Source organism: Gadus morhua, chromosome 11, assembly GCF_902167405.1.
Source record: "Gadus morhua chromosome 11, gadMor3.0, whole genome shotgun sequence".
Classification (NCBI taxonomy): Eukaryota; Metazoa; Chordata; class Actinopteri; order Gadiformes; family Gadidae; genus Gadus; species Gadus morhua.
This window is the reverse complement of record NC_044058.1, coordinates 4,973,924-5,001,856: the sequence shown is the minus strand read 5'-3', so window position 1 is coordinate 5,001,856 and position 27,933 is coordinate 4,973,924. Positions and strand designations below refer to the sequence as shown.

The 27,933-nt window shown below is 42.1% G+C and overlaps 1 protein-coding gene across 2 annotated transcripts in view; it reads left to right on the top strand.

Annotated features, from left to right (window-relative positions):
* galnt1 (UDP-N-acetyl-alpha-D-galactosamine:polypeptide N-acetylgalactosaminyltransferase 1) overlaps nt 1–27,933 on the top strand; it is a 53,462-nt gene that overhangs the window by 11,912 nt on the left and 13,617 nt on the right. Inside the window, exons 2-4 of one of the 2 annotated variants that reach the window (XM_030369462.1) lie at nt 14,235–14,346; nt 20,325–20,464; nt 26,652–26,820. In XM_030369462.1, coding sequence (XP_030225322.1) covers nt 20,326–20,464; nt 26,652–26,820 — 308 coding nt within the window. In that variant the 5' untranslated portion in view covers nt 14,235–14,346; nt 20,325. The remainder of the gene's footprint in view (nt 1–14,234; nt 14,347–20,324; nt 20,465–26,651; nt 26,821–27,933) is intronic. The other variant, XM_030369463.1, reaches the window with a different exon arrangement.

Here is a 27,933-nt window from a genome sequence, read left to right as displayed (position 1 = left end):
GGACATGGTCAGGCTGACTGATAATGCATAGCTTTCTGGACTGCTTGTTTGTTCCACAATGAACTTATGCTCTTGAGCTGGATGCCAGTGATCTTAGAGCTTCTTCAATTTTATCTTCACAATTTTATTTAAACTATTCATGTCCTTCACTGACAGACTGTTAGTCCAGCATATAAATGAAAAAGTTAAAAGACTCTCAATGAAAGATTGGTAAAAAATTCTCAAAATAACTTTAGAGACACTGAAAGAGTTCAGCATTCTCAACAGGTGAACTCTTTGTTGTCCCTTTTTAACAATTACCTCAGTATTTGTATGAAATTTAAGCTGGTTATCAAATACTGTCCCTAGATATTTGTAGGTGTCTACAAGTTGGACTTCCTCCCCATGGATGACACTTGGTTTGAGCGCTCCCTTCACTTTCCTAAAATCTATGACTAGCTCCCTTGTTTTTTCTACATTTAGATCTAAGAAGTTGTTATCACACCAATTAACAAACGATGTCAAAGCAAGGCCATGGCTGCAATGTGGACCTTGGAAAAGGGACAGCAACGCAGTGTCGTCTGAGAATTTAGCTAGATAAGTTCCCTGTTGAGAGGACCTACAGCTATCTGTGTACAAAATGAACAACAGGGGTGAGAGTACGCACCCTTGAGGTGAACCAGTATTCGAGGTAATGGCCTGGGACAAGTGTCCATTTACAGAGACCCTCTGAGTTCTGTCTGTTAAGAAGTTTAAAAGCAACAACAGTATCTGATGGGGTAACTCAAACTCAGCAGCTAGTCTCTCAATTAAAATATGTGGCTGCATCTTATTGAAAGCAGAAGAAAAGTCTGCAAATAACAATCTAGCATGAGTTCCAGGCTTTTCTAAATGTTTATACATTGTGTCTAAAAGGAAGAGTTTTGCATCATCTACAACTTTCCCAGTTTGATAAGCAAACTGCAATGGGTCATAGTGTTTCCCCCAGTAAATGTCTTAGTCAAGGTGGTCAAGGAGCGGGGGGGGGGGTTAAATTCAATTAAAAAAGCTTGATGTCACGACCATTGTTGTGAACACCGATGCATTATTGATCTTTATTTTTACACCAGATGGAAGTATGTTTTCTTTCCCTACGAGAGTTTTCTACTTTGTTAATGCATAATATATTATTTTTTTTTTTGATAATTTTTTTTATTTATTTTATATACATTGGTAGTCAAGGCGGGGCCCTATTGTTGATAAGGCGGCCGCCTTAACAACACAGTGCTGGGGGAAACACTGCGGTCAAGTTTACCACTGACCAGGGACATGATTTCATCCTTAATAATTTTCTCAAAATTTTTCATTACTAAGGATGTATTATGGCACTGGTCTGAAGTCTTTTAGCTCTTGGGGATTTTTTGATTTAGCTACTGGTATTATAGTGGACCTCTATCATATCTGAGGTATCTGGCCTTTCTTAGCACACATATTAAAGAGTTGAGTGAATACCACACTGAGCTGGTCAGCACAGTAACGCAGTGTGCGTCCGCAAACAGCATCAGGGCCAGCATCTTTCATAATATTTACTCTCTTAAACAGAGTTGTTACTAGTTCCTGGGCTATCACAATGTCATTGTGAGGGACAAGAGAGTCCCTCCACATAGAAATGTTCTCAGAGAAATCAGATGATTCAAAACGTGAGTAAAACATAATAAAAACATTTGACAAATCAGGGACATCAACACCTTTCACAGTTATTGGCTGCCTGGATTCACTGGAATACTGATTTATGGGTACGGGCGGGTGCGGGTTTGCAAAATAAGACCCGTGCAGGACTCTGGCACTGGCACACTAGCCGAAGGTCGGAAGAATGAGTCAATAGTTTGCTCACAGAAACGTTTTACGCCAGTCGATATTTAATCTCTAGGACCCTCCCCCTCCAGACATTAGCCACTAACAGTGGCCATTCCCTATCGTTCTCACACTCATTGGCCTGCTACAGAATCCGGATATGTTGACGCGCCCCTTCCCCGTTTAACATGTAAAAAGAAAGTTGCAGTCTGGAGCCCTGATTTGGGTATTCTAGTTTACCTCTTGTTTTTGTTTTTCGATCATCCCTGAAAAGAAGAGCCACATGAGGAGTTTTACATGGAAGTGAGATCAACGTCTGTTAGATATCACAGATCTAGGGACATTGTCAGGCATCAACTTGACTCGAAACCTGTCCAATTGATTAACTTGCTCGCAATAGCTATTGTGGCTTTGCTTTTGGCCAACAACTGTATTTCATAATTCATTTCAATTGCTGAAATGACAACACAATTCCAGCTGGTTTGTTGCATCATTTGGTCTTTGAGAATCTCAAAATCAAAATTTAAACGATTATGAGATAAAAACAAGTTTGAGGTAGTAAGTGGTTGCTAGCACACACTGGTCGATTTAGTCTAACCGTGTAACTAGCCTGCACCTACAATAATTATGATGTGATGAGGTATGTCTATGAAGACTGTCTATTCTTTTCGAATCTCCTGTATCTCAGAGAAGCCGCTCCACCTCTCATATATTAGCTTTATGATTGACAGGTGATCCTGTATTCATAGAATGCACGATAATCAACATTTTCAGCTGCTTAAGTTGTTTTTGCGAAACAGACATGAGTAATGAGAACAGGCAAGGCTTGATAGTCTAATTAAATTTGCAGAAACCATGGCATATAGAAACATACTGGCTTTGCACTAACCCTATAGTATATTCCCTCACAGCGCTCTGTGTGTGTGGGCTGCAATAAGGGTCTCTGATATGAAAGCATACACACATGCTTGCACACAGCACTGGCAATGTACATCCCATTGGGCTAGAATGACGTCTTGGCAAGTAGGCCAAGGACCGGAGTGAAGGACACACACTTACGTAAGTACATACACTCAATCATATTCAGTCTCATCTTTCATTCACTGCCACTTTCTCAAATATAGCATATTAATCCATCCACATTTTCAGCACTGCAAATCCATCTTCTCTCTCCCAATCTCCTTCGTCGCACTGCTCTCTTCTCTTATCGCATTCCAGGCCCAGCCCAGCGCCTCGGGCGTCGTTTGACCTCCTTGCATCGGGAGGGTGTGGGTATGGAAGATTGAATCAGTGTACAGAAAGTATGTTTAGGCTGGCATGTGGCAACACGCAACTGACAATCTTTACCTGGAGTGCATCATGAGTCCTCTACTCTTGGACAACAAGCGTTTCTGTTTTGTTTTTAACTATTTTCTTAAGTGGTGTTACCAGTGACGTTGGCTCTCTGACTCTGTGCGTGAGAACATGTGTTTCTTCAGAAACAGATGAGTGTTGTGGAGTATGTGGTACTGAGCCAGGAAGCATGGTTAATACTGTTGAGTGACACAGCATCACTCTGGTCTTCCGCTCCCAGTTGTAAGTTGTCGTTTGTCCAGCTATCTGTGACGTTTATTTGGCAGCGGGTTTTCCCTGAGGTATCATCACGACGTACTGGGGAGCAGATGTAGGGCGGATTACAGGAACCACAGCCCCTACCCGCTATAACTTGTGGATGACTTTTAGGAGGAGTAAGGAAAAGTCGAATAGTGTTCAACGTCTAAGCTGAGGTTTTGGACTTTAACACTTAAAGAAACATGCAGGGGAATTGGCTCATTTTTCATCTTATCAACATCAAGACGAGAAGAATGACGCCTAATTCCAACTGTGTCCGTGTCTGTCCATCTCATGATGTACTGATAGAGAAATTGACATTGCACTACATGGGAGTAGTGCAATGCAAGCTTCTAGCATAGTTTATGCAGCTATGACTTGGTAACTATTTTCTGTTGAATCCACGTGTTTACCAATATTATGGCAGCGCAGGTATAGCTGTGCAACGTCCGACAGGCTGCTCAAACTCATCATAGGCTGCAAAGTAAATAAAGCATAATAAAGTAAAGAAATCATTAAAAACGTATAAAGCCTAATAAAGTCAATAAATCAGAATAAAGCAAATAAAGCAGAATTTGGCAGAAAATATTCCTGTCCTCTCAAATAAACTGCGGTGAGGGAATTTGTAACTTGAGTATTTTCTAACCAGCTCCAGAATGTCCAATACCACTGGTGGTGAATAGAAGAATGGCGTGCAAAGTGAGCACACACACATTACGTCTCTGATTGAATCGGTCAGTTGTGTAACATTTTTGCGCAAATTTTTTTGTAAATCTCTGATGTGACTCAGGCAAAAATCATGTTCAGGGACACGTTAATGTTTTATTCAAGTTGTATTGTATTCATGTGACGTTAAGTCACGACGGTACATTCCAATGAAATTGCCGCAAGTACCTTAACATTAACTTGGTAACTTACAATTAGATGAGTCGACTACCAAAGCAGCTGTAGATAATGTGGCGTAAGGTGTTATCATGTTAAAAAAAAATCATACTAAATAAAACTATGACGATATTGAACATTGTTGTAACTTAATAAGGTAATCGTACACATAACAGTGTTTCTTGCAGAATTAGATTCTACTTGTGGTAGCTTACCGGGGGGAGGAAAGTCTTCATTTTGTTGGAAAGATATTGGATCCTCAACAGATATTCCTGCTGTGATTAACAGCGATGTTCTGTAGTGAACAGCAGACTTGATTACCGGTATGAGTCTGCTTGTAGAGGTGTATAGCTCCCCAGAAGGTCAGCATTACTCCTCTCTATAGAGCCATCCTTTTGTTAATTTCTACTCAACTATTTGGACTTCCTCTCTTATAAGTCATATACTCTATTAATGCAATGCAATAATTACAATGCAATCACATGTGTTGAGTTGTATTCGAATACATTCATTATTATTTTATTTGTTTGGGCCTGTCAGGGGTTCCCGTTGGCCTGTTGGTCCGCAAGCCCAATGAGGGGGAGACACTGGGGTTTGTATAGACAAGGTTATCCCAAATCCAAAGTTCCTAGCGCAAACAATATACTTCCACTCCCAGTTCAAAGCTCACTCTGCATCTAAAGATAATACCACTGCAGGGAGAGTGAAGTTTGTATAATAAAATATATTGTATGATTTGGTGGTATGAGAGGATTCGCTACTTAAAATTAATCATCTTTGATCATTACAAATAATATCAGGCCTTACTTGTTGAAGTAATCTTGAAGAACAGCTGAACAGCTCTGCAGTGCTCGAGTTTCAGAAATGCTTGGTACAACGTAGCTTGTGTGGAAGCTTAAGCACTCCTTGATCAATAATAGAGCGGCGCAACTGAAAATCAATCTAAATCAGAAAATGGGTATGCTAACACTACACCCCTGAGCCATGGTGGAGTTAAACTAGTAAAACATCTGCAGGGTTATTTTGACTTCCTCTCTTATAAGTCATGTACTCTATTAAACCATGCAATAATTACAACAGAATCATCATTTTTTTACACAATAGAGCCTATTGCTCAAAAGCACAATAGCTCAGCTTGCATATGTTCCTCCGGCCCTCAAAATAATTTTTCCTTATGAGAGTAACACCAGCGATTTTCCGACCAATGACTATTGGTCAGAATAGGTCAGCCCTAATATTGTCCAATAAGATCTAGTGCACCTGAGAAGTCTTTATCTGAAGGAAGATGAGATGTGTCCAAAAGGGAAGCCATAGTTATTTTATTTTAAGTTAATCTAATACCTTCGCCGATTTAGACCGAAGTCCGAAAGTAAGGTTTAGTGGATGATCGGTCGTGATCAATATTTTGGACCGAATTAAAATCCCCACCCATTATGGGATAAGTGATTTATCCCTTATTTTTCAATATAGTGGACTAACAAGTCCATTTTTGATTGAGGTTGTGATCACTGAAACGTTGTTATATATATGTGGTTACTCTGAATTGTTTCTGATAGATGTTTATACAGAATGTGAGGACATAACACTTGTAATCACATATAGGGCCTGACCGATATTGATTTTTGAGTGCCGATGCCGATTATTTTCAGAGAAAGATTACGATTACGATTTAATCGGCCGATTAAAAACAAAACAAAAAAAAGCATATAAAACATAGTTTTTGATACCTTAAATATACTTTAAACACTTTTGACGAATATGTGAATTGAATGCAGAACCTTTGAGTGTTTTAGAATACATTTACAGTGTTAGATTTCAGCTTATTTCTAAACTGTTCGGACAGACTCTGCGTTGTGTATTTTCAGTCGTAGTAGTAATTCTTGAAGTCGAAAACAAAGCAGCTTGACAGGTTGGATTAGAGGGTTGAATAGATGGTTTATTCCAGGATGTACAGCGAGATACAGACTTAGGTTGAATAATCTATAGTGGACCTGGTGGTCGATGACTTGTTCCTCGGCTGTCGAAACCCTCTACTCGTCGAACCAAAGGGTTGGGGCGAGTATTATACAAAAAGGGGATAGATGAATAACACGTGAACAGACGCACTCTCAGCCTTGATAAGGTATTTGGCCCTGGCTATGTCCCGGAGGACCAGGTCGGTTCAACCTTGTTGAGACATAACAATGGCAGAATGTTAAGGATAACACCTTGTATCAGTATGAGAGGCCCTGGCCTGTTCCTAGACTAGAAATGTGAACAACAGAGAGACACTAAAATACACCAACATTCTACATTCCTCCCTCTTGATCATACTAAACATAGTTTAAAGATCACCCCCAAAAAGAGAATTCAGTGTATTTTCTGGTAACCCATTAATAATTAACTAAATCAATGAAAGAAAGCTTAAAAGGCAATAGGACAAGTAAATTCAAATCATACACAAGTAAACCAGGTGTAGGCCACTATAATAAAGAAAATAACAAACTCATTAGGTTACTCATGATTAAAACATTTTTAAAGAATCAAGAAAGTCAACTGTCGAGACACCTCCCTCTGCTTGGCACAACATCACAGACAATACTGCATGACAGTTGGTTTTGAGTAGCAGTTGCAACAGAGTTATTTTCCAGTTGATGGCCACCGCAGGTGTGATGGGGGATGAGGATGAAAGTTCGTAGTAGGGCGTCAGGACAAACACAGACACAGTTCAGTTCAAGGACTCCTCCCAAGGACTCAACAAGTGTCCGTGTCTCCTGGATCTCCCAGGTACAATGAAACATGAAACAAAGAAAAGGTGTAGTATCAGTCATGGGGGAGGCATTGTCACAGCCTCCAACATTAATAATAATCAAAATGATTCGATAAACAATGAAAAATGATCATACAAAAATAAATCGCTTGACTCGAAAAATTGTTATATCAGTAATCAGTAATCAGTCATCATAGTTCTCAATAAACCTTGTGTCAATGAATGAATGATTGAACCTTTGTTCAAAAATAAAACAAAACAAACAAAATGTTCTAAAGCTGAGCAGTTGTGTCAAGAAGGAACCAACATGAACTTAGATAGGCAGTGACAAAAGTCCTAGCATCTTTCGAAGACTAACCTCTAGTGAAAATAAAGGAATGAAAATAACAAACACTCAAACACTCCCTACTCTTCACCCCGTATCAGTTAGTTTGCGTGCCAAATCTAACGAGTGTCATTCCAAGTTGGTGTTATTGTTGGTTTCCAACACTGAATCGCACAGGCGGCTGAGTTCTTCAACACTCTTCGCCTGTAACTTCTTCAATCGTTCCCTCATTTTGTCTGAGCGGTTTTCTTCCCCTACTCTCTCGTTGGAGCGGTCACGGTACATCTTTCGAGGGGCTTTACATTCTCTTATCCAGTGTCCAATTTGTCCACAGTTGTGGCATGGTCGAGGTTCTTTCTGTCTGACTGGCTGGGGGAATCGTCCTCTGTCCCTTTTGGACTGGGGGAATCGTCCTCTGTCCCTGTTGGACTGGGGGAATCTTTCTCGTTCCCTGGCCATTTCCTTCTTCTCGTCAGCCAGGAATCGAATCCTGACTTCTTCATCTCGATCCACCTTTTCTCCGAACTCCTTGATCGCTGCCATTGTGCTGCTTTGGTTGTCCCAGCCGGGAAGCCTTGTCTTCACTCCCCTTCGGATCTCCGGCAGTACCTGCTGGATATACATGGTCTTCAAAGGCAAGTCCTGTGACTGGTCGATGTTGTCCATATCATATTCAGTTTGGCCTGAGTACAGCAAATAACATTCGAAGAAGCGCTCGTTGAACTGGTCCAGACCCTCGTCTTCCTTCTGCATACAACGAGTGATTGTTGTCCCATTGACTTGTGCCTTGGAGTGCTTTTGGATCCACGCCTTTATGGCCTCCCATCCCTTCTCTGGTCTCATTCCGTCTTCTCCAAGGGCATCTTCCACCTCGTATCGAATCTGGGTGCGCTCAGTGCTGCTCAGGTGTTTGAACAATATGGCAAGCCCATCGTAGGGGTGGAGTTCGTACAGAAGCATCAGTTGTTTCAGTTTCATCCATGGCTGTAGGCCTGCTCTCCTCGGGTGGTCGATTTCCGTACTCCATCTTTCGATGTCCTTCGGGCTGGAGGGTTCATAAAGGATTGTGCGTCCCTCCGCGCTTTCTATCTTCTTCAAGGGCCTGAGGTTAACTATTTCGTCTTTCTCATCTTTGGTCATCATGTGTGGTGTTGCTGCGCCTCCCATCACACTGCAGTGTGGTTGTTTGTTGTCATCAAATCCTCCAATGCGTGATTCATTCTTAGTCACTGTTCCAGGCCTCACCTCGGGGGGTTGTTGTGGGATCTGGATCGCATCATGATTAGCATAGTCAGGTGGGGCAGATGGATTTCCCTTCCGTGGCACGTGGGGGGTACTGCTGATGACCGGATCACTGTGTCTCGACTCCTGTAAACCACCAGGGAAGATGTATTCCCCATCTGGGCCACACAATGGCAGTTTGGGGTACATGCGACCATAGACTCCCAAGGTTCCTCCTCCTTTTCCTTGGTCACCCCCCCTTGGGGGCCCTGAGTCGAGGGGGCGGGCCGCTATCAGTCCTTCTCCGACTAGCGTCGTGTTCCTCTGAGAGCAGAGGAACTTCCTCTGCTCTCTGTTCCGAGTCGCTTCATCCTTGAACAAACGAATTTCGTCGGCAAGCAGTTTGATTTGCTCTCTAATTTTTTTCAGAGCAGTTGTCTTTTCCAATTCATCTCTCTTTTTGTTACAGAGTCTCGCTAACTGAATAAAGATCAATCTCTCTAACCTCCACTTCAAAAACATCTTGTTCCTTTGGTTCAGATTGCTATCCTCTTCCTCCTCCTCTGCCTTCTTCCTGCCTTTACCTTTCGGCATTTTTTCTATCTTTTTCTATCTGTAAAGTAACTAAAACTAGCGACCAATCGCTGCTTAGAAAGAAACAAATAGACGCCTCCCACGGAGCTCGGTATGCCAACAACAGATGATGGCACACTTTTCCCTTCTTCGATTAAAAACAATGTATGTGATTCCTCGGCGGGGATCAAAACAATATCTGATTCCTCGGCGGGGATCAAAACAACATAGCACAAACAATAACTCTAGCGATTCATGTAACCTCACCAGTGAATTCAATACAAATACGGTTTCACTCCTTGTCCAACAAGTCGTAAAACAAAAGCCCTGAGCAAACCAGACGTCTTAAGTTATATTTAGGACACGTATCAACATTGACAAACTAGCAAAGATGAACAAATCACTTGAATGACATGCTATTACAATATTCTAGGACTCAATCCCAGCTCAAAGGCCTTATTCAACAAACAATATTCTAGGACTCAAACCCAGACCAAAGGCCTTATTCAACAAACAATCAATAGTTTCATATGGCGTATATTCAGTGATTATTACACAAACTCTTAATCACTAATACAGGTCCTCACTTCGTCAAGCTCTTAATGACACAACTTCATTACTCAGCAAATGTAGTGCAGCCTAATAGTAAAACAAATAATAATAATCAGAGTTATGTGTGTGTAGATTATTTTAAGATTACTTTCTTGTTCTTTTCTCTTGGTCGAGAGTGTGGAATGAGATTCAGTCACCGTTGATTCCCACGTGGTGCATAGAGATGCGCTGGTTCAGCCGCGTTGTGGATGCGGGTCCCTCGGCAGGGCAGGCGTTGATCAGACGTCTTCCCAGGCAGGGCGCGCGCTCTTCTCGGTCACAGGGCAATCTTCAGAGGCAATCGTCTTCTCACTCCTCTCTCTTCAAGACGGTGTCACGGCACCAAATGTTAGATTTCATCTTATTTCTAAACTGTTCGGACAGACTCTGCGTTGTGTATTTTCAGTCGTAGTAGTAATTCTTGAAGTCGAAATCAAAGCAGCTTGACAGGTTGGATTAGAGGGTTGAATAGATGGTTTATTCCAGGATGTACAGCGAGATACAGACTTAGGTTGAATAATCTATAGTGGACCTGGTGGTCGATGACTTGTTCCTCGGCTGTCGAAACCCTCTACTCGTCGAACCAAAGGGTTGGGGCGAGTATTATACAAAAAGGGGATAGATGAATAACACGTGAACAGACGCACTCTCAGCCTTGATAAGGTATTTGGCCCTGGCTATGTCCTGGAGGACCAGGTCGGTTCAACCTTGTTGAGACATAACAATGGCAGAATGTTAAGGATAACACCTTGTATCAGTATGAGAGGCCCTGGCCTGTTCCTAGACTAGAAATGTGAACAACAGAGAGACACTAAAATACACCAACATTCTACATTCCTCCCTCTTGATCATACTAAACATAGTTTAAAGATCACCCACAAAAAGAGAATTCAGTGTATTTTCTGGTGACCCATTAATAATAAACTAAATCAATAGGGATGTCCGATATTGGCTTTTTTACCGATATCCGATATGCGATATTGTCCAACTCTAAATTTTCGATTCCGATATCAGCCGATACCGATGTCGATATTTGGGTTATTTATTTTTCCTCAAACCTAATTTAGGTAACATTACATATCTCCTGTTGTGGAATTAACACAACATGCTTAATGTTATTGTGATGCCCCACTGGATGCATTCTTGAATGCAACAAGGCTTTCCAAATGTTAACATTGTCTGTGCAAAATAAGAAAAATACTTCAACTTAATTTAAGGGAAAAGTGCCATGTTTATTTTTATTTTTTTAATGGTCTCAGACAACAGTTTGGATTACACTCTCCCTGAGATAATCTTTACAATGCCCACAACCAATAGGGCAAACTTGACTTCACAAATGATAAAACATTGTACCTGAACAACTATGTGCAACATAGCAGTATGTTTCTTTAACTAAAACTCAATAACCTTAATTGAATAAATGCACAAATATGAGTCAATTACAATGTGCACTGTACTGCACAATTTTGAAAACATTTATTTGAGCTATAAAAAAAAAAAAAAAAAAATCGGTTTTAAGGCAAAAAAAATCCGATACCGATATTGACCGATATTACATTTTTATGCTAATATCGGGCCGATAATATCGGTGGGCCGATAATATCGGACATCTCTATAAATCAATGAAAGAAAGCATAAAAGGCAATAGGACAAGTAAATTCAAATCATACACAAGTAAACCAGGTGTAGGCCACTATAATAAAGAAAATAACAAACTCATTAGGTTACTCATGATTAAAACATTTTTAAAGAATCAAGAAAGTCAACTGTCGAGACACCTCCCTCTGCTTGGCACAACATCACAGACAATACTGCATGACTCAGTTGGTTTTGAGTAGCAGTTGCAACAGAGTTATTTTCCAGTTGATGGCCACCGCAGGTGTGATGGGGGATGAGGATGAAAGTTCGTAGTAGGGCGTCAGGACAAACACAGACACAGTTCAGTTCAAGGACTCCTCCCAGTCATGGGGGAGGCATTGTCACAGCCTCCTGTTGGAGGCTGTGACAATGCCTCCCCCATGACTGATACTGCACCTTTTCTTTGTTTCATGTTTCATTGTACCTGGGAGATCCAGGAGACACGGACACTTGTTGAGTCCTTGGGAGGAGTCCTTGAACTGAACTGTGTCTGTGTTTGTCCTGACGCCCTACTACGAACTTTCATCCTCATCCCCCATCACACCTGCGGTGGCCATCAACTGGAAAATAACTCTGTTGCAACTGCTACTCAAAACCAACTGTCATGCAGTATTGTCTGTGATGTTGTGCCAAGCAGAGGGAGGTGTCTCGACAGTTGACTTTCTTGATTCTTAAAAAATGTTTTAATCATGAGTAACCTAATGAGTTTGTTATTTTCTTTATTATAGTGGCCTACACCTGGTTTACTTGTGTATGATTTGAATTTACTTGTCCTATTGCCTTTTATGCTTTCTTTCATTGATTTAGTTAATTATTAATGGGTCACCAGAAAATACACTGAATTCTCTTTTTGTGGGTGATCTTTAAACTATGTTTAGTATGATCAAGAGGGAGGAATGTAGAATGTTGGTGTATTTTAGTGTCTCTCTGTTGTTCACATTTCCAGTCTAGGAACAGGCCAGGGCCTCTCATACTGATACAAGGTGTTATCCTTAACATTCTGCCATTGTTATGTCTCAACAAGGTTGAACTGACCTGGTCCTCCGGGACATAGCCAGGGCCAAATACCTTATCAAGGCTGAGAGTGCGTCTGTTCACGTGTTATTCATCTATCCCCTTTTTGTATAATACTCGCCCCAACCCTTTGGTTCGACGAGTAGAGGGTTTCGACAGCCGAGGAACAAGTCATCGACCACCAGGTCCACTATAGATTATTCAACCTAAGTCTGTATCTCGCTGTACATCCTGGAATAAACCATCTATTAAACCCTCTAATCCAACCTGTCAAGCTGCTTTGATTTCGACTTCAAGAATTACTACTACGACTGAAAATACACAACGCAGAGTCTGTCCGAACAGTTTAGAAATAAGCTGAAATCTAACAACAGTAAAAAATGGTAATGTAAAATGTAAAATAAATAAATAACTTCCAATGTGCTACGCTCGTGAGCAGTGACTAACATGTGCGTGCTGAGCAGTATGGTCTCACCGTTAGAGTCTACAGTATAACAAATTAACATGGCCTGGGACCTAAAGAAAAACACGCACAACATGCTCAAACAACGCGTCTTGTGTACATTGGTGAGGTGAGCGCGCAGCTGCCTGAGCGAGCGTGCTTTCATGTTGTACGGTAAAATTCAATCTCCTCTTTTTTACTCCAGCTAAAGTTGTTAGTTAGCAAGGCGAGTAGGAGCGCAATCTGCAGGATACTAAGCGCAATAACATTTCTAAAAAAAAAAGAATTTAAAAAAAAAAGAATCGGTTGTAATCTGCGTCTTTTTGGCAGATGTTGATTATTTTCAAAAAGGCTATAATCGGCCGATTAAATCGGCAGGCCGATGAATCGGTCGGGCCCTAATCACATACACAATATGCCACAAAGGTGTTACAACTTGTACAGTTGCTTCTTGACAACAACCACTGGATCAATGAGCCGGGGTCTCCGCTTGGAGTCGCAATTCTAAATACTAAAAGTGATGCAATTTAGGACACTCACAGTTTTTCAGTACTATATTTCATTCCTGCACCCTTCTATGAAAAAGAGTGGTTGGTTAACATTTCGGTATACAGCTATTGCTGAGGCTAACGTGTTTATGCGTAAAGAAAAAGGGATATCCAATGAATGGCTGGTCCTGGGCCACGTAGAGACCTGGGTCCATGGGCCATAGTCGGGCTCTGCCAGAACAGACCAACCTGGCCGGGTTAAGAGTGACTAGCAGGCCTTTTCTCTACTTGAAGAGCTGTTGTATGGAGATCATGGCCACGCCCTAAGCCTCCAAAGCCCAAGTACATTCTGGATGGACTGGATGCCTCGCACACCACCCACATGAGTTGCTCTTGTGAAGTAATTTCCGTGCTTGTAGTACTTAAAGCGTTCCCGTTTGTCTTTGTGATTGTTTCATGTCATTGGCTAGTCATTATTATTGTTAGCGTCTTAGCGACATCAGCCTCTTTACCAAACCAGCTGGAAAACAAACAACACAACTGTACATTGTATTGCACGCCACGCACAGCAAGACCGTGCAATGCATAAATTGTTGGCCGGAATAAAGAGATAAATGACCAACGCGGTAAAAATACAAAAAGAAATACAAAATCTCTTTACGGGTGCATGCAGACATTTTTGTTGTCGAGTCGTACGGTCAGCCTAACCTAACGGAACTCGGTATCCTCTCAGAATTGCGAGTGGGACCACCCAAAAGTGGGTTCCTCCGTGAAATGCCGCAAGAAAGCTTGGAGATCTCCCCACTTGCAACTCGTGCGGGTCGGTGCACAAGGCATCTGGAACAAAAAAAGCCTGTAAAATATATATTTGTACTCAATTCATGATCCTCTTTTTCTGTGTATTTCCAGAGGGCATGCCTGAGTGACGAGCAAAGAAGGAAGTGGGATCTCTGAAGCTCCACCCCCTCTGCTGGTGGAGCCTGTGCACATAGGCCAGAGACCCCTTTAATCGTGTGTTCAGGTGAGCTATTGGCGAGAAACTTCTTGGAAGTTTCAAATTGTTACAGACCTAGTAATTAATTTCCAAGTTCACAACAAGATGATTTATATTACTCAGAGTGCTCATGTGATGTACCAAAGGGAATTATGTGCAAGTTTAATTACAGTCAATTACTCATGCTCAAGAGGTTAAGGTAATGAGCTCAATGTAGTGAATCATAAAGAGCTGAATATGATGACATGAGATATTCATGTGGTATTGAAAGACCAAAGTTGGGCCCACATTGTACTGTTTAAACTCAGTGCTCCGCCCTGCAAGTACTTGTTGCATGAATCACTTCAGACTTCAATACTTGTTTGAATGAATCATAACAGTGTTAAATTAATTAAATCTGCACTAATGGATAAGTAAACACTTCCACCCTTTTAAATCGTAGGGCATTGTGCATAGTCAATTCCCCTTCTAACCAGGGTCTGTTGGGGGAGGGAACTAAAGTAATCTTGGAACCCATTCAGTCTGCTGAGGACACAAATAAGTGTTCTGGGGTAAAGCGATCGTATTTCACTTTGGGAAGCCCTTTGGAGACCTCCATAGTAGTGATGTATCCACTCAAAGTACTGTGCGTTGCTTTGGAAACAGCATGGCATGCGCATTTGTGTTTGTGGATGTTGACGGGTGTGTCACTCGGAAAAATGAGGGATACATTTGTCATTTTGCATCTTTAAAGAGCCATCAAAGCGGAGGGCAGGAGGGGAGGGGCCCTGTTTTATTAGCACAGGCCTTGAACACACTGTGGTCTGTATCTGTATTGATGCTGCATAGACAGTGCTCCCCTGGCACCCGCATGACAGTAATGTGTATTGATCGCAGCCCAAAATGCCCAAATGACTGGAGATTGCAGTGTTTAATTCTAATTTGCATCCATGCCAACCTTTGCATTGGGAATCAATCCAGCCTGCTCTGACACCACCACTGTTCTAATGCTCTGCCTGTGCTCTCCCTTTATTTATACACACCTTCCCGCTGGAACTTTCATTCGTAGTGGTTTGGGTAGGCATATCTTAAGTCTATATACCGTAATCATGCATAGAGTGAGTAACAAAAGAGTTATGAAATGCTGAATCAAAAAATGGCATTCCCACAAGTATTCCCACAAGGCCCCTGTAGATTTATACTGTCAACATTATCACTCCCGTCATTCCGATGCATGGAATGAAATGAGAGCGGATTCAGATGGAACCCAGAGTCTTTGTTTTGGCATGTATACCCATCAAATAAGCCCTCCCGATACTTTTTTCTTTGAAACTCGAGTATAGAGTTTGTCCGGCGCAATGTTTGACTTCCATGTTATTGGTTAGGGGCACCGCGAACGCTTCCAAATTGGCAATTTTGAACCACTTTTTTTGCTCAAAATAACACCAAACCTCTGCAGTAGCATGATTATGGTCCCTCCCTACACATAAAACGAAGCATCAATTTTCGCTGGAATTACACTTTAAGGTAGTGATGCTAAGGCTACTACATCTCAGATCCCCCTTCGAGAGATTAAGTCAAAAAAGTCTCCCATCTCAAGTTAACTCATTGGTCAGATTCATAGTTTTTGTCCTCCAATTGTTCATTTTACTTTGATGCATCATACTTACATAATTGGCCTATCAAGTCTACAGGGCACACTATTGGCTAATGTCAGTAAATCGCATAATGCAGTCTATAATTCAAGTTATTTTCTACAATCCAACTCCTAAGAGATACAAACTCTATACTCTCTCTACTCTCTATGATTGCATACAACTGAATGTGGCCACATAGTAAGTAAGCATATGGAAGTGGACAATGGCTAGTTTAGCAATTACTAGCACAGAATTTATGCTGCTTAGTAATGTAGAACCTGTGATTTTCATTCGCTCTCAGTCAGATGCGTAAAATGCTGTCATCCAGGCACACTCTGTTCTTCCCTCCGCTCTCTCTCTCTTTCTCTCTTTCTCTCTCGCTCTCTCTCTTTCTCTGTTTCTCTCTCGCTCTCTCATTATTTCTCTGTTTCTTTCTGTTTCTGTCTCGCCCTTTCTCTCGTTCTCGCTTTAAAAATAAAAACACACACACACACACACACACACACACACACACACACACACACACACACACACACACACACACACACACACACAAGGGAGGCTCCTCTTTTGCGGCCCATAAATTGTGAGGAGGAGAAACTGTTGTTCTTTTTGCCCAACCAAAAAGGCTGCCAAGTCAGTCGCTAAGGGAGAATTTGGTTGTGCAATCTCTTGAAGGGGATTATGCGTGCAAAGAGTGAGGCTGGAAGAGGGTAGATAGAGAGAGGCTAAGAGAGAGATGAGAGGGAAGACAAGACTATTGGTAGAGTTAACACGGTAGAGAGATGTTAAAGGAGCATTCTGTTCTCATGGAAGTATTGATGGCAACCGGTCCTGAAAGGACAGGACGTCACAGGGAAGGGGGTTGGTGTTAGAAGTGTGTCTGTGTGTGTATGTGTGTGTGGGGGACAAGAACAAGAAGAAAGGACGGGAGGGAAAGAGCAACATGATAAAGAGAGCAGACATTAAAGAAGGATGTACAGAACGTGATATGTTAAGTGATCAGGAAGAGAACAGAGATGTGGGGAGCGAAAATTGTCTGTTTGATGTCTGTGGAAGTAAGGCAGTCTAAAAGAGACTTCAAAGAGGCTAGAGCCCAAGATAAACTGAGCTGACATAGACATACACACACACACACACTGTGGGGCCTGGAGCTGGCATGAGCAGAGAGGGGTCCACAGTAGTCCTTTGCCATGCCTGATTAGAAACCCAGAAAGCACAGCAACAAGGCTGAGTGAAAGGGCTGGGAGGGCACGCGAGCGTTGGTTCAATGTATGTGTGTATACACTTCTGTTCCTCGGCCACTTGGGGCATTGTTGTTTACTTTGATTACTTTGCACCAAGCAAATGCCATGCTGCTGATACCCTTATGAAACCATTGTGACAGGGCTGTTAGCAAAACTATACGTGGAATCATCCATTGCTGTGTGTTTGTGTGTGCGTGTGTGTGTGTGTGTGTCCGTCTGGCTGTCTGTGATTTGTTATTTTGTGGCTTACATCCTATTTGCTTGCCAAGGTCAAGCAAGGAAAGAGTTTCACTTAAGCAGTTGGAGAGAAAACAACTAACAAAGACTTTGGACTCAAATTAGAAACAGGATTTCTCTAATTGTGTCGGAGCCAGAAAGTACAGGTGCAGGTTAACCATCACAATGGATAAACCATAAGGACAATACCGGAAGAGGATCCCATTATTTTATCCATCTGTTCTGGCTTCACCAAAACTTCCCTTACCCATTGGGCAAAATGACTTGTTTAACGGCTTCGGCTGAGGGCAGAGATTGTGGTATGGGAGGAGAGACGGTTGCAATGGTTTGATCATCCAGACCGGTAGTGTCTTTCAACCTGTAAAAGCACTTAAATATTGAGGGATAAAGCAGGTATAACATGTGCTTAGAAGAGTAAGAATGATGTAGTGAAATGTACCACAGACAGGATGTTTGGTTTAAATAAAACAAAATTGTATTTCACAGTGTGAAATAAAATAGACGAAAATAAATGAAAGGAAAATATATGAAACCAATGTAACGCAATAAGAATATATCTGTCAGTCCTGGTTTTAGATCTGTGTTTGCATTCCCTAGAAGTTCAGAGCATGTTGAGGAAGACGTTAAGAAGGCCTTATGGAGAATGGCATTGGTGTACATTGATGTTTTGCGTTCATAACCTGTGCTAAAACTGCTGCATCGTTTTAGGAAAATCTTGCATTTCCAACCAATGTTATAGCACAAATGTGGCTGCAATGTTTTTGTAAAGCTCCCCCAACCAAACTCCCACCTAACTCAATGCAGTAATACACTGATGTGGGGGGCGTGTTGTTTAGGGTTCCCTCTGGTTGAAACTGACCATTGTCCATAATCACATGCTAATAGTAGCGTAAAGACATACCCAGTAATTATTATTTAATTAGAGGTAAGGTCCCCTTACTCTCCAAAAAAAAAAAATCGTACTCACTTATTGTCTGTCGTACGTCCTGACACTTAAAGTGCGCACTTATTGTGTGTTGTACGTCCAGCTTTCCTACTTAGCTTGGTTGTGTACGGGCAATGGGTTCACCGAGCAATTTTTAGTGCTTGGCACACAAAGACAATCTTTAATGAACCGACAGCGATTTATTGTTGTTTCTCTTTTTTTTGACAAATCTACTTGTTGTAAGTCACTTTGGATAATAATAGCGTCTCTGTAATGCCCTAAAAGTACATTTAAGTAGCTCAATGCATTCTCCTACAAATAAACTGCACAATAACCCTAAAACTACACCTATATTGATGAATCATCAGTACATCTATTTCATTAAATATATTTCGGCATCAATATAAAGTCTATTAATGGGAAGTGCTGAGCACAGTGGATCTCAGAAGCTGTTATTATGCTGTTCATCGTATAGCGGTATGCAATACCATCAGCTTCCATGAAATGATTGCATTCATCAAATGTGTAATGCATTAATCTTTGCAGCCCTAGCAGGATTACTGTTATAAGCGATGATTTACTATGAATAACTTGATGAGTACGTATTTGCACCTCACCCTGTTTAATAGGTTTAAACATCTATCCTCCACCTAGGCCTCAGGGAAAACATTTCAATACAAAATAGCATAGCAAAACCTTGAACCATTGGGTCATACCTCCTTTGTATGTCTTTCGATTAGTTTTCTGGATTTGTCCTTTTACCAGATTAATTCCTGTGCCACAGAAATGCCACTATGATGTTTAGCTTTTTTAAACATTTCTGGCACTAGAAAAGGATTATTATGTTTGTATCATGCATCTGTCCAATAATTGTCTGTGTTTATAAACAACCAAGTACATCTCTATTATGCTTATTGTGAGAGCACCAGTAAATCTGAAACTCTGGAGATAAACATTCATTTGTGGTACGACAACCATAGTAATGTCAATGTAAAATTCCGCAGATGCTCCACACAGGTTATACGTGGCATGCATACATGCAAAAAATCACAACCTCCAATTATGCCATGCCAGATTCAGAATTGGTGAGCAAACAGGCTGATCTCAGAACTGCCAATGCTGCCAGTCGCCCTGACCTTGAAAGCTGCTCGTCTAGGCTACCTGTGAATAGTCCCCGTTTTTACACAAGCAGAAATCACCAGGGCCAAATTAATTTCCTCCTTTCTGCTGCTGCTGCTCAACCTGGGGATCATTGGAGCAGAGAGGCGGCCTGGGGGAGGCTGACACTGGAGGAGAGAGGCAGAGTGCTGCAGAGGAATTTTAATGTGGCTCTTTCTGCCCCTCGCTGCCTGCCAAAGAAAAACAATTACTATCACTGTGTGTGTACGGGCGTGCACGAGAGCACGCACACCAGCGGGTTTGTGTATGTGTCATCCCCAGTTAGTGTGTTTACCTGCCTGCAATGGACTTAACAGAGTTGTAGCTTGTTTTATGTATAAAGGGTAGGCACTGTTGGGGCAGAAAGGTTTAAACGCTGCAGTGGTTCACATAAAACAAAATAAAACACGCCGAATTGTGTCCCATAAAAATGTTGGACCTCAGCTCATGGAAATGCTAATTATTTATTTTTTACTCTGAGAAATCGTACACATAAATCCCTCCGTATGTTATTATTCTGCTCCGTCTAGAGCGTGGAGGTGACCTTTAGAAGCAGTACTGATAAGCAGCTGGTAGATAATAGGCAGAAGTCAGTCAGTCTGACAGACTCAAAGAGGACAGATGCTCAGGAAGCCAGCCAGAAGGGAATGAGTCGAAAGGCGAAGACACACGGATAAAGAATACAGAGAGAGAGCGAGAGAGAGATCCCCACTGCAAAGCCTGTGATTGTGTCCTCGGATCACACCTCCGCATTTCACTCTTCCTCCTCCTCCATCCAGTCTTTAATGTGCTTTCCCTTTCTCTGTCTCTCTCCCTTTCAAGGATGCGGAGGTTTGCCTACTGTAAGGTGGTGCTGGCCACCTCGCTGGTGTGGGTGATGCTGGACATGTTTATCCTGCTGTACTTCAGTGAGTGCAACAAGTGTGACGACAAGAAGGAGAGTGGCCTGCCGGGGAGAGAGGGTGAGTGTCCCAGACACGTTGATAATCAACGCCAAGGTGTGACACATCACACACACAGCTGTTGTATGTTTGTAGTCAGAGGGGCTGTACGGGGAAGGAGTTCCCGTGCACACATAGAGAGGCTCCACTGTGGCTCGACACACAAAAGTGAGCCCCCAGAAAAAAAAGTTTCAAGAAGCAACCGCGGGGGTCAAGAGATCATCTCCAAGAAATAAAACCACTATCAAAGGTATCATCTCCTGCATTGCAGTGCACTTTTAATGGTTTGAATTAGGGATCGACCGATACAGATTTTTTAGGGCCGATACGATACCGATATTTTTTCATCAGCCTTAGCCGATACGCCGATACGCCGATACCGATATTTAGAGCCGATACTAGTTTTTTTTTTTTCCTCAATCATAAAAATTACACTGATAACAAATGTTACAAGTCCCAATTAAAATAATATCGGCCGACCGATATATCGGTCGATCCCTAGTTTGAATCAAAAAATAAAAAGTGGGACGAAAAAAATGATGTCATTCTAAATTCATACAATGCCATGAAAATCCAAATAAATGTTATTATAAATATATGTATGGCGACAAAAATCGGAACAGACCGTATATATTTCTTCTTTGGCTTCAGTTGCTTGATTGTCGTTGCTGAAGTGACGTTTACACCTGATGGAGGGCTGCTTGACGGATGGCCAATCCCTATCTGCCGCCAACAAACCCGTCTCACACATTGCGATTTTAAATGGACAGTATGTAACATAATAGCCAAATATTACAGACAATCCCCCGTTAACCAGCCTTGTAGATGCAAGCAGTAGATCGTTCTTAAAAATCTGAGTAGGAATGGTTTCCTGATTGGGTAGAGCTGCAGGAGATGTGGCTGTGTGACTGCAGGCAGAGGACAGGGAAACACCTGGATGCTCCCCGCTAAACCGGGAGGGGGGATACGTTTGCAGCTGATATCATTTCAGGTGCACAAGAGATGTACACACAGGCACAACACGCTTAGTGAATATCCAAACAGCATTACTTTAATTTGAGAAATATTGTGGAAAGATAATGCCTGCTATAGAAAAATAAAAAGCACATGACGATACTGAAGTCGTGAGTTCATGAATGGATTAAGACTTAACGTAGGTAGCATGAAGAGACATTGACTTAATAAAAGAAAGTAGCCAACAAATTAGATTATTTACAAAAGTTTAATAAAAACCAGGACAATGGCATAAATACAGATTGCAGATTAAAAACTGTATTGGCGTAATATTTGTGCCATTTTTTGTCAAGTTATATTGTCATACACTATATTGTCATGCATGAGCAATTCTGATGGAATGCCCCAGAGCCCTACCGGAACCGGTGATCCCACTGAGACTTCTCTGTGCACACGCACATCACTGCACAGGCACATCAGCACCGTGCACGCGCACATCAGCACTGTGTACGCGCACATCAGCACCGTGCACACGCACATCAGCACCGTGCACACGCACATCAGCACCGTGCACACATACAATTAGCACCGTGCACATTGCACACATACATTTAGCACCTTGCACACAACCATTTAGCACTGTGCACTTGCACATGAACAAAGTGCCCCTTACATACAACTCAGAAACACTTCTCTAAAACATCTAAGAGGATAGACTTCCTTTATATGAGCTCTATTTGCCATATCAACTATAGCGTGCATGTTGTACTAGGCCACCTTTTTTATCTGGCTCCTGTAAACATTTGGTTGGTAATTTGCACAAAAACGTTATCTAGCTCAAATTTGCAACTAATTAACTGATGTTTGCGGGCACTGATAGGTTTAAGTGTGATCACTGATTCCAGTAGCAGTAGCATTGTCAGCGCCACTGCAAAAAAAAAAAAATCATTTAGCTACTTGAATCAGGTACAAAAATAAAATCTGCATTCTTTTATTTTTTCTAAGGCTTAAGATAAACATCAGAGTAATAGCTGAAGAAGTACATACAGTAAAAGATAAACTTAGTTCAAGGCACATTTGCACAATGATCTGGTCTCAGCAGTTACCTTGACTCTGTTGGTTGTTATGTCCTATTTGGAAGCTCAATCTGTACAATTTTCCCAAAAGAATCTCACCAGAAGTAACCTTTTTAAAGGTGATTTTTCTAAATTTTCTTCTTGGGGGGCATGCGCCTGGACCCACCTAGTGTTGCTAGGTTACCAACTCAAACCACCACTGCTACAAAAAAATCTAGGGGAAACATTGATATAACACAACAGGAAATAGCATGTGTATGTTAGGGATGGGCTGATAGTCGATTCTATCGACGATAGATGGATTCCATCGTCGATCGTCTCAAGTTGCCGATAAAAAGGCCATAATTATATTTTAATAATTATTATTATTATTTTTATTTTATTTTTTTCAAAAGCGCTGTGGTAGCTATTTTTTCAACTTAAAAAGCCCCGCAAATTGTAATTGAAATTAACTGGCACCGGTGGAATACATACTATGTAGCGCTATTCACTCACTGCTGCGAGAGGAGAGGGGAGGGGCTCGAAACCTACAGGTCTGCTCGCACGGCGAAATGACATCACACCCCGCTGCACCATTTCCGGGTCACAGCTGTGGTACATGAGCTGTGTTCGAAATCGTTCCCTATTCACTCACTCACTATTCCCTATAGTGTATATGATATAGTGCACTACATAGGGAACGAACAAACGAGAATTCGGACACTACGCTGAACATTTCTAAACGTCATTTGCGTCAGTAAATGCGCCGGGTATTTGTGTGACGCAGACAGATGCGCCCAGATCATGTAAACAAACCGGGCACTCTCGAGGAAAGCTGGAGGTTGTATTGATGTTGAATGTTACATTTCCTTGAACAATGTTTTTCTTATTAATTTTGAATATTTCATTTTCTTGTTAAATCCCAAATAAATTGTTGATATTTCTAAACGAAAGCCGGAGACTCCATCATTAAATGTATTCGTTTTCGCCGCTTGCGGTTATTGAGCTTCTTCTTCTCCTCCGGAAAAACACGACCGCATTGCATTGTGGTATATGGGAGTAACACGTAGGGAACATCATGTGTACATAATGTACACACACATTTTGGGTATTTTAAGTGCACTATATAGGGCATGAAATTAACCAGTGAGAATTCGAACAACACTACAAAATAGCGAGCACCCTATATAGTGCACTATATCCGTGATATTGAACGATTTCGACCACAGCTATGAGCTGTATGTCATCAGCGTGTGTCATCATGACAGCGCCGCCGGCGCCGACGCATCGAAACTTAAATTAGCGGAGGCTCACGGCTCACGCTGGTCCAAGGGGAAGACCATCGTATTCGTTTTTAAGAAAAAATTCGAAAAATAAAAACGCGATTTTTTTCAAAGTGATAAATTATTACAAATAATTAATATTATAAAATTATTATAAAGTTTCCCCCCCCCCCCCCCGATAGTATCGGCGATCGCTAGGGGGCGCTATCGGACGATGGAAGCTTGTAGACGATTGCCCAACCCTAGTGTATGTGCCACATTTATTTGGCTTTGAATTTAGCAACTCTGCAATTTGTATCCCATCGTATTGGTTTAATAATACTGTTGCACAATCAGATATGTAGGCAAATTTATATTATTAAGTCCCTTATACCCACTGCGCAATGTGTTGTCGGAGTGACAACTTTTCTGTGTCATTATTGGTCGTCAAATTTCGGAAGGGGTTGTTTTCTAACGCCAGGTGACGTCTTTGTTTCGACGTCTACCGAACGTCTAATGTTCGTGGGACCTCTGTGTAAGGGCTATTTATAGTCCAAATGTGGTCGTTTATGGACGTCTTTTCAACATCAAATTTAGACTAATTTAAGTCTTTTTTATACTAGCCACCTTCTACAATATACATTAAATTAATATGTTTATGGTTGTTTCAGTCGGAAAACGAGAAACGGCAATTTATTTAAATGGAGCGTTGCAGAAATGATTTGGACGCGAAGTGAACTGACGATTGCAGTTGTCCTATTGAGGAGCATTGTCGAACTATGGCTTTAATCGGATTAGGCTGTGCTCGGCTGGTTTGTTTGAGATCAGTGGCTCTCCCTCAAGCATATCAACCGGGAAATAGGTTAAGTTATCCTTTATTGCCCCTTTTTGGGCGAAATTCTTTCACTGCTTTTGACCCATCCGGGACAAAAGCAGTGAAAGAACATGAACACATACACACCGGCATTCCCGGAGCAGTGGGCAGTAGTGTTGGCTCGTTCGTTCGCGAACCGGTTTGAATGAACGAGTCTTTAAAACGAACGAACCGAACCGGTTCGTCTCTCTCGTTCGGTCGTCTCGTTCACCATTCGATGCACCGGAAACAAACAAACGAACGAGTTTCCAGTAGCACTAACTCCACTGAGTCTGACTGACTCAGATGAGAACCGTGCAATGGCGTGCATTCCATGATGCGATTCACCGTTACCGGAAACTAGGCTGAATCGCGAGCGACTCCTCCACGTTCAGTCGAGTTTCCGGTGAATCGATTCACCGGAAACTCGACTGAACTGGGAGGAGTCGTTCACGAATCGTATGTTCGTTCAGCCTGGTTTCCGGTAGCGGTAAATTGCATCATGGAATGGACCCCATTGCAGGGTTCTCAGCTGAGTCAGTCAGACTCAGTGGAGTTAGTGCTACCGGAAACTCAACTGAACGAACGAACGATTCGCGAACGACTCCTCGTGGCGAACTGAATCCCGCGAACTGGGTCACGGAACCGAATCATTCAATACACCACTAGTGGGCAGCCACTCGCCCGGGGAAGTTCAGGTGCCTTGCTTGAGGGAACCTCATCTGTGGATGAGGACGTAGGAGAGTGCTGCACTACTACACACCCCGCCGAAATTGTTGGTGTACCGGTAGGGATTCGTACCAGACATCCGGTTACTGGTCCAACTCCTTAACCAGTAGGCCACGGATGCCCACCACAATGGCTGGCATGGCGTCAACATGTTTTAAGTTAAAAAGGTGGATAGGCTAAGGCTACCATGAAATTATTTACGGAACTTTTCCCACAAACTGAATTTCCAAATAAACAGATAAATGCAAAAATAGATGTATGTGTGGTACACTCAAACCCAGACCACTATTTCAAGTTGTAATTTTGAAAGACTTTATATGTAAAACCGGTGATCATTAATTTATATTTTTGAGTACTTATTTATCGCCAATTATTAAGGTCTAATATTGTTGTGGGGACCGGGAGTAAATATTTGTTGTGAGACAAAGGGTTATTAGTACTGGGAAACGGAAGGGCGGAACCAAAGTGTGTTGCAGTCCGGAATCCATAAAAAAATAACTTTCAATAAATCAGTGGACCGAATTTGACGTCCAATAATGACAGACATGACGTCACTCCGACGTCACATTGCGCAGTGGGATCTTGTATGCATTTCATGCACCGTCCAAATGACGTCCAAAAAAAGTACCCGGTTCAAAAGTAAAATGTTGAACGGCAATATGACGTCCAAGTTGGGTCACGGTTTGACATCCAAATAGTGGACCTAGTTTGGCCGTCAAATAGATGTACAGAATTGGTCATGGACAGAGGGACCGGATATAGACATGATCTGCACGTCTATTCGACGTCCAATGTTTAGTGGGTAGTGTTACCTTTTCTCTTCATGCTACCTCCATAAAGTCATTCATGAACGACACCTACAGTATCATCATGCGCTTTCTATTCTTCTATTGAAGAACATAATTTTGTTGTCAGTATTTTTCCATATTATTCTCCATTGACAACAATGCCAATGATCTTTTGATCTAACGTTTTTTAACAAAATAAATGGCATTTGGGGCACCAAACATAATTTCTAATCTGAGTAAAATATAAACTAATTCATTTTGTGGAAACATTGGTAGATGCATCCTTGAACAGAGTTATATTGTTTAAGAACCCATTTTGAGTGAACAGCCAAAGGGACTATACTAGTGTATTTACTAAGGATTGGTAAAGAGACAATACAAGTGTATTAATAAATCAGTGGTAAAGAGACTATACAAGAGTATTAATATATGTGTGGTAAAGAGACTCTTCAAGTGTATTAACTCCAACAAATATAAGCCTGGTTGTGCATAGACACAGGGAGGCGGACCTCTGACCCGGAGCACTATGCCCTCTCCTGAAAGCTTTCCTTTTTCTTCCCTACCCAGACACTCTGACCCGGCCCCGGGACGGGCCCGGAGAAGGGGGGAAGCCTGTGGTGATTTCCAAGGACAACCAGGAGAAGATGAAGGAGATGTTTAAGATCAATCAGTTCAACCTCATGGCTTCAGAGATGATCGCTCTAAACCGATCGCTGCCCGACGTCCGTCTGGAAGGGTAGGCGTCTCTCAGGCAGGGCATGGCTCGGAGGTCCCTCCCACCTAGAACTCATCACTCACTGGGACATCTCATGGGTTGGATTCATTGAATGTGAAATATAACTCCCATTCACTGGCCATGCCATTGAAACCTGTGTGATTGCAATGGTTTGAAGTGTACTGGGACTGTGTTGTGAGGTTGTCAGTCATGGCCTTGTTCTGAAGGATTCAATTATATCCCAGTATTATACACTGAATTCTGCACCAAGAACTCTTTTAACATCAATCTCTACACAAAGCATCCTATTGGGACACCTCTCCTCCTTCCACGATATTATAGATACTTGTTCTATTGGGCATTGGGATGTGAAAACAAATGTTCTCAAAACACAGTTGGAAGAACTCTATCTCATTAACTTGAGAGTACTCGATGTGTAATAGACAGTATGATAAGACACAGGGAATGAGTGGGTGAAGATGTGTGAGCGCCCCAGCGGCTAGCCGTCCCACAGGCCGCTGACAGAGCTCTGGGCCTCAGCTAAAGGCAGAGCATTGAACGCCTGCCTCTTTCCTTTGATGGAGATATGTCCCTAAATCGGTAATGAACAGGGATTAGATGGAAAGATAGGTGGACACACACACACCTCCTTAACAGACAGGCGTCCATAGGGCCTGTCTGCACACGCACGCCAGACAGCCAGAGCAGAAGCAGCACATTGATCCGTGAAATGGGTTTCAGTCTTTGAGCGAAGAGTTGATTACTAGGTGTGTTTTCACTCTCACAGCTCTCCTTCTATCTGCTTTTCCAATTAGGAGATAAGACAGAGTCAATATAGAGCAGGGCATCTCACCCCCTCTGTCTGTCAGTGTGTGTAAGGTATAGGCGTGTGTGTGTGTGTGTGTGTGTGTGTGTGTGTGTGTGTGTGTGTGTGTGTGTGTGTGTGTGTGTGTGTGTGTGTGTGTGTGTGGGGAGCTGGAGGTGCATATGATTACAGACCTGCGTGCGTGCATGGGTGTGGGTAGACTTACAACAGGCATAAGAAACCTGAAAGGATGGACTTGACCTATCTCTGCCGTTGGTTAAAATCTGGGGAGTGGAAATTGACTGGAGTTGAATTGCAACGGCGTCAGC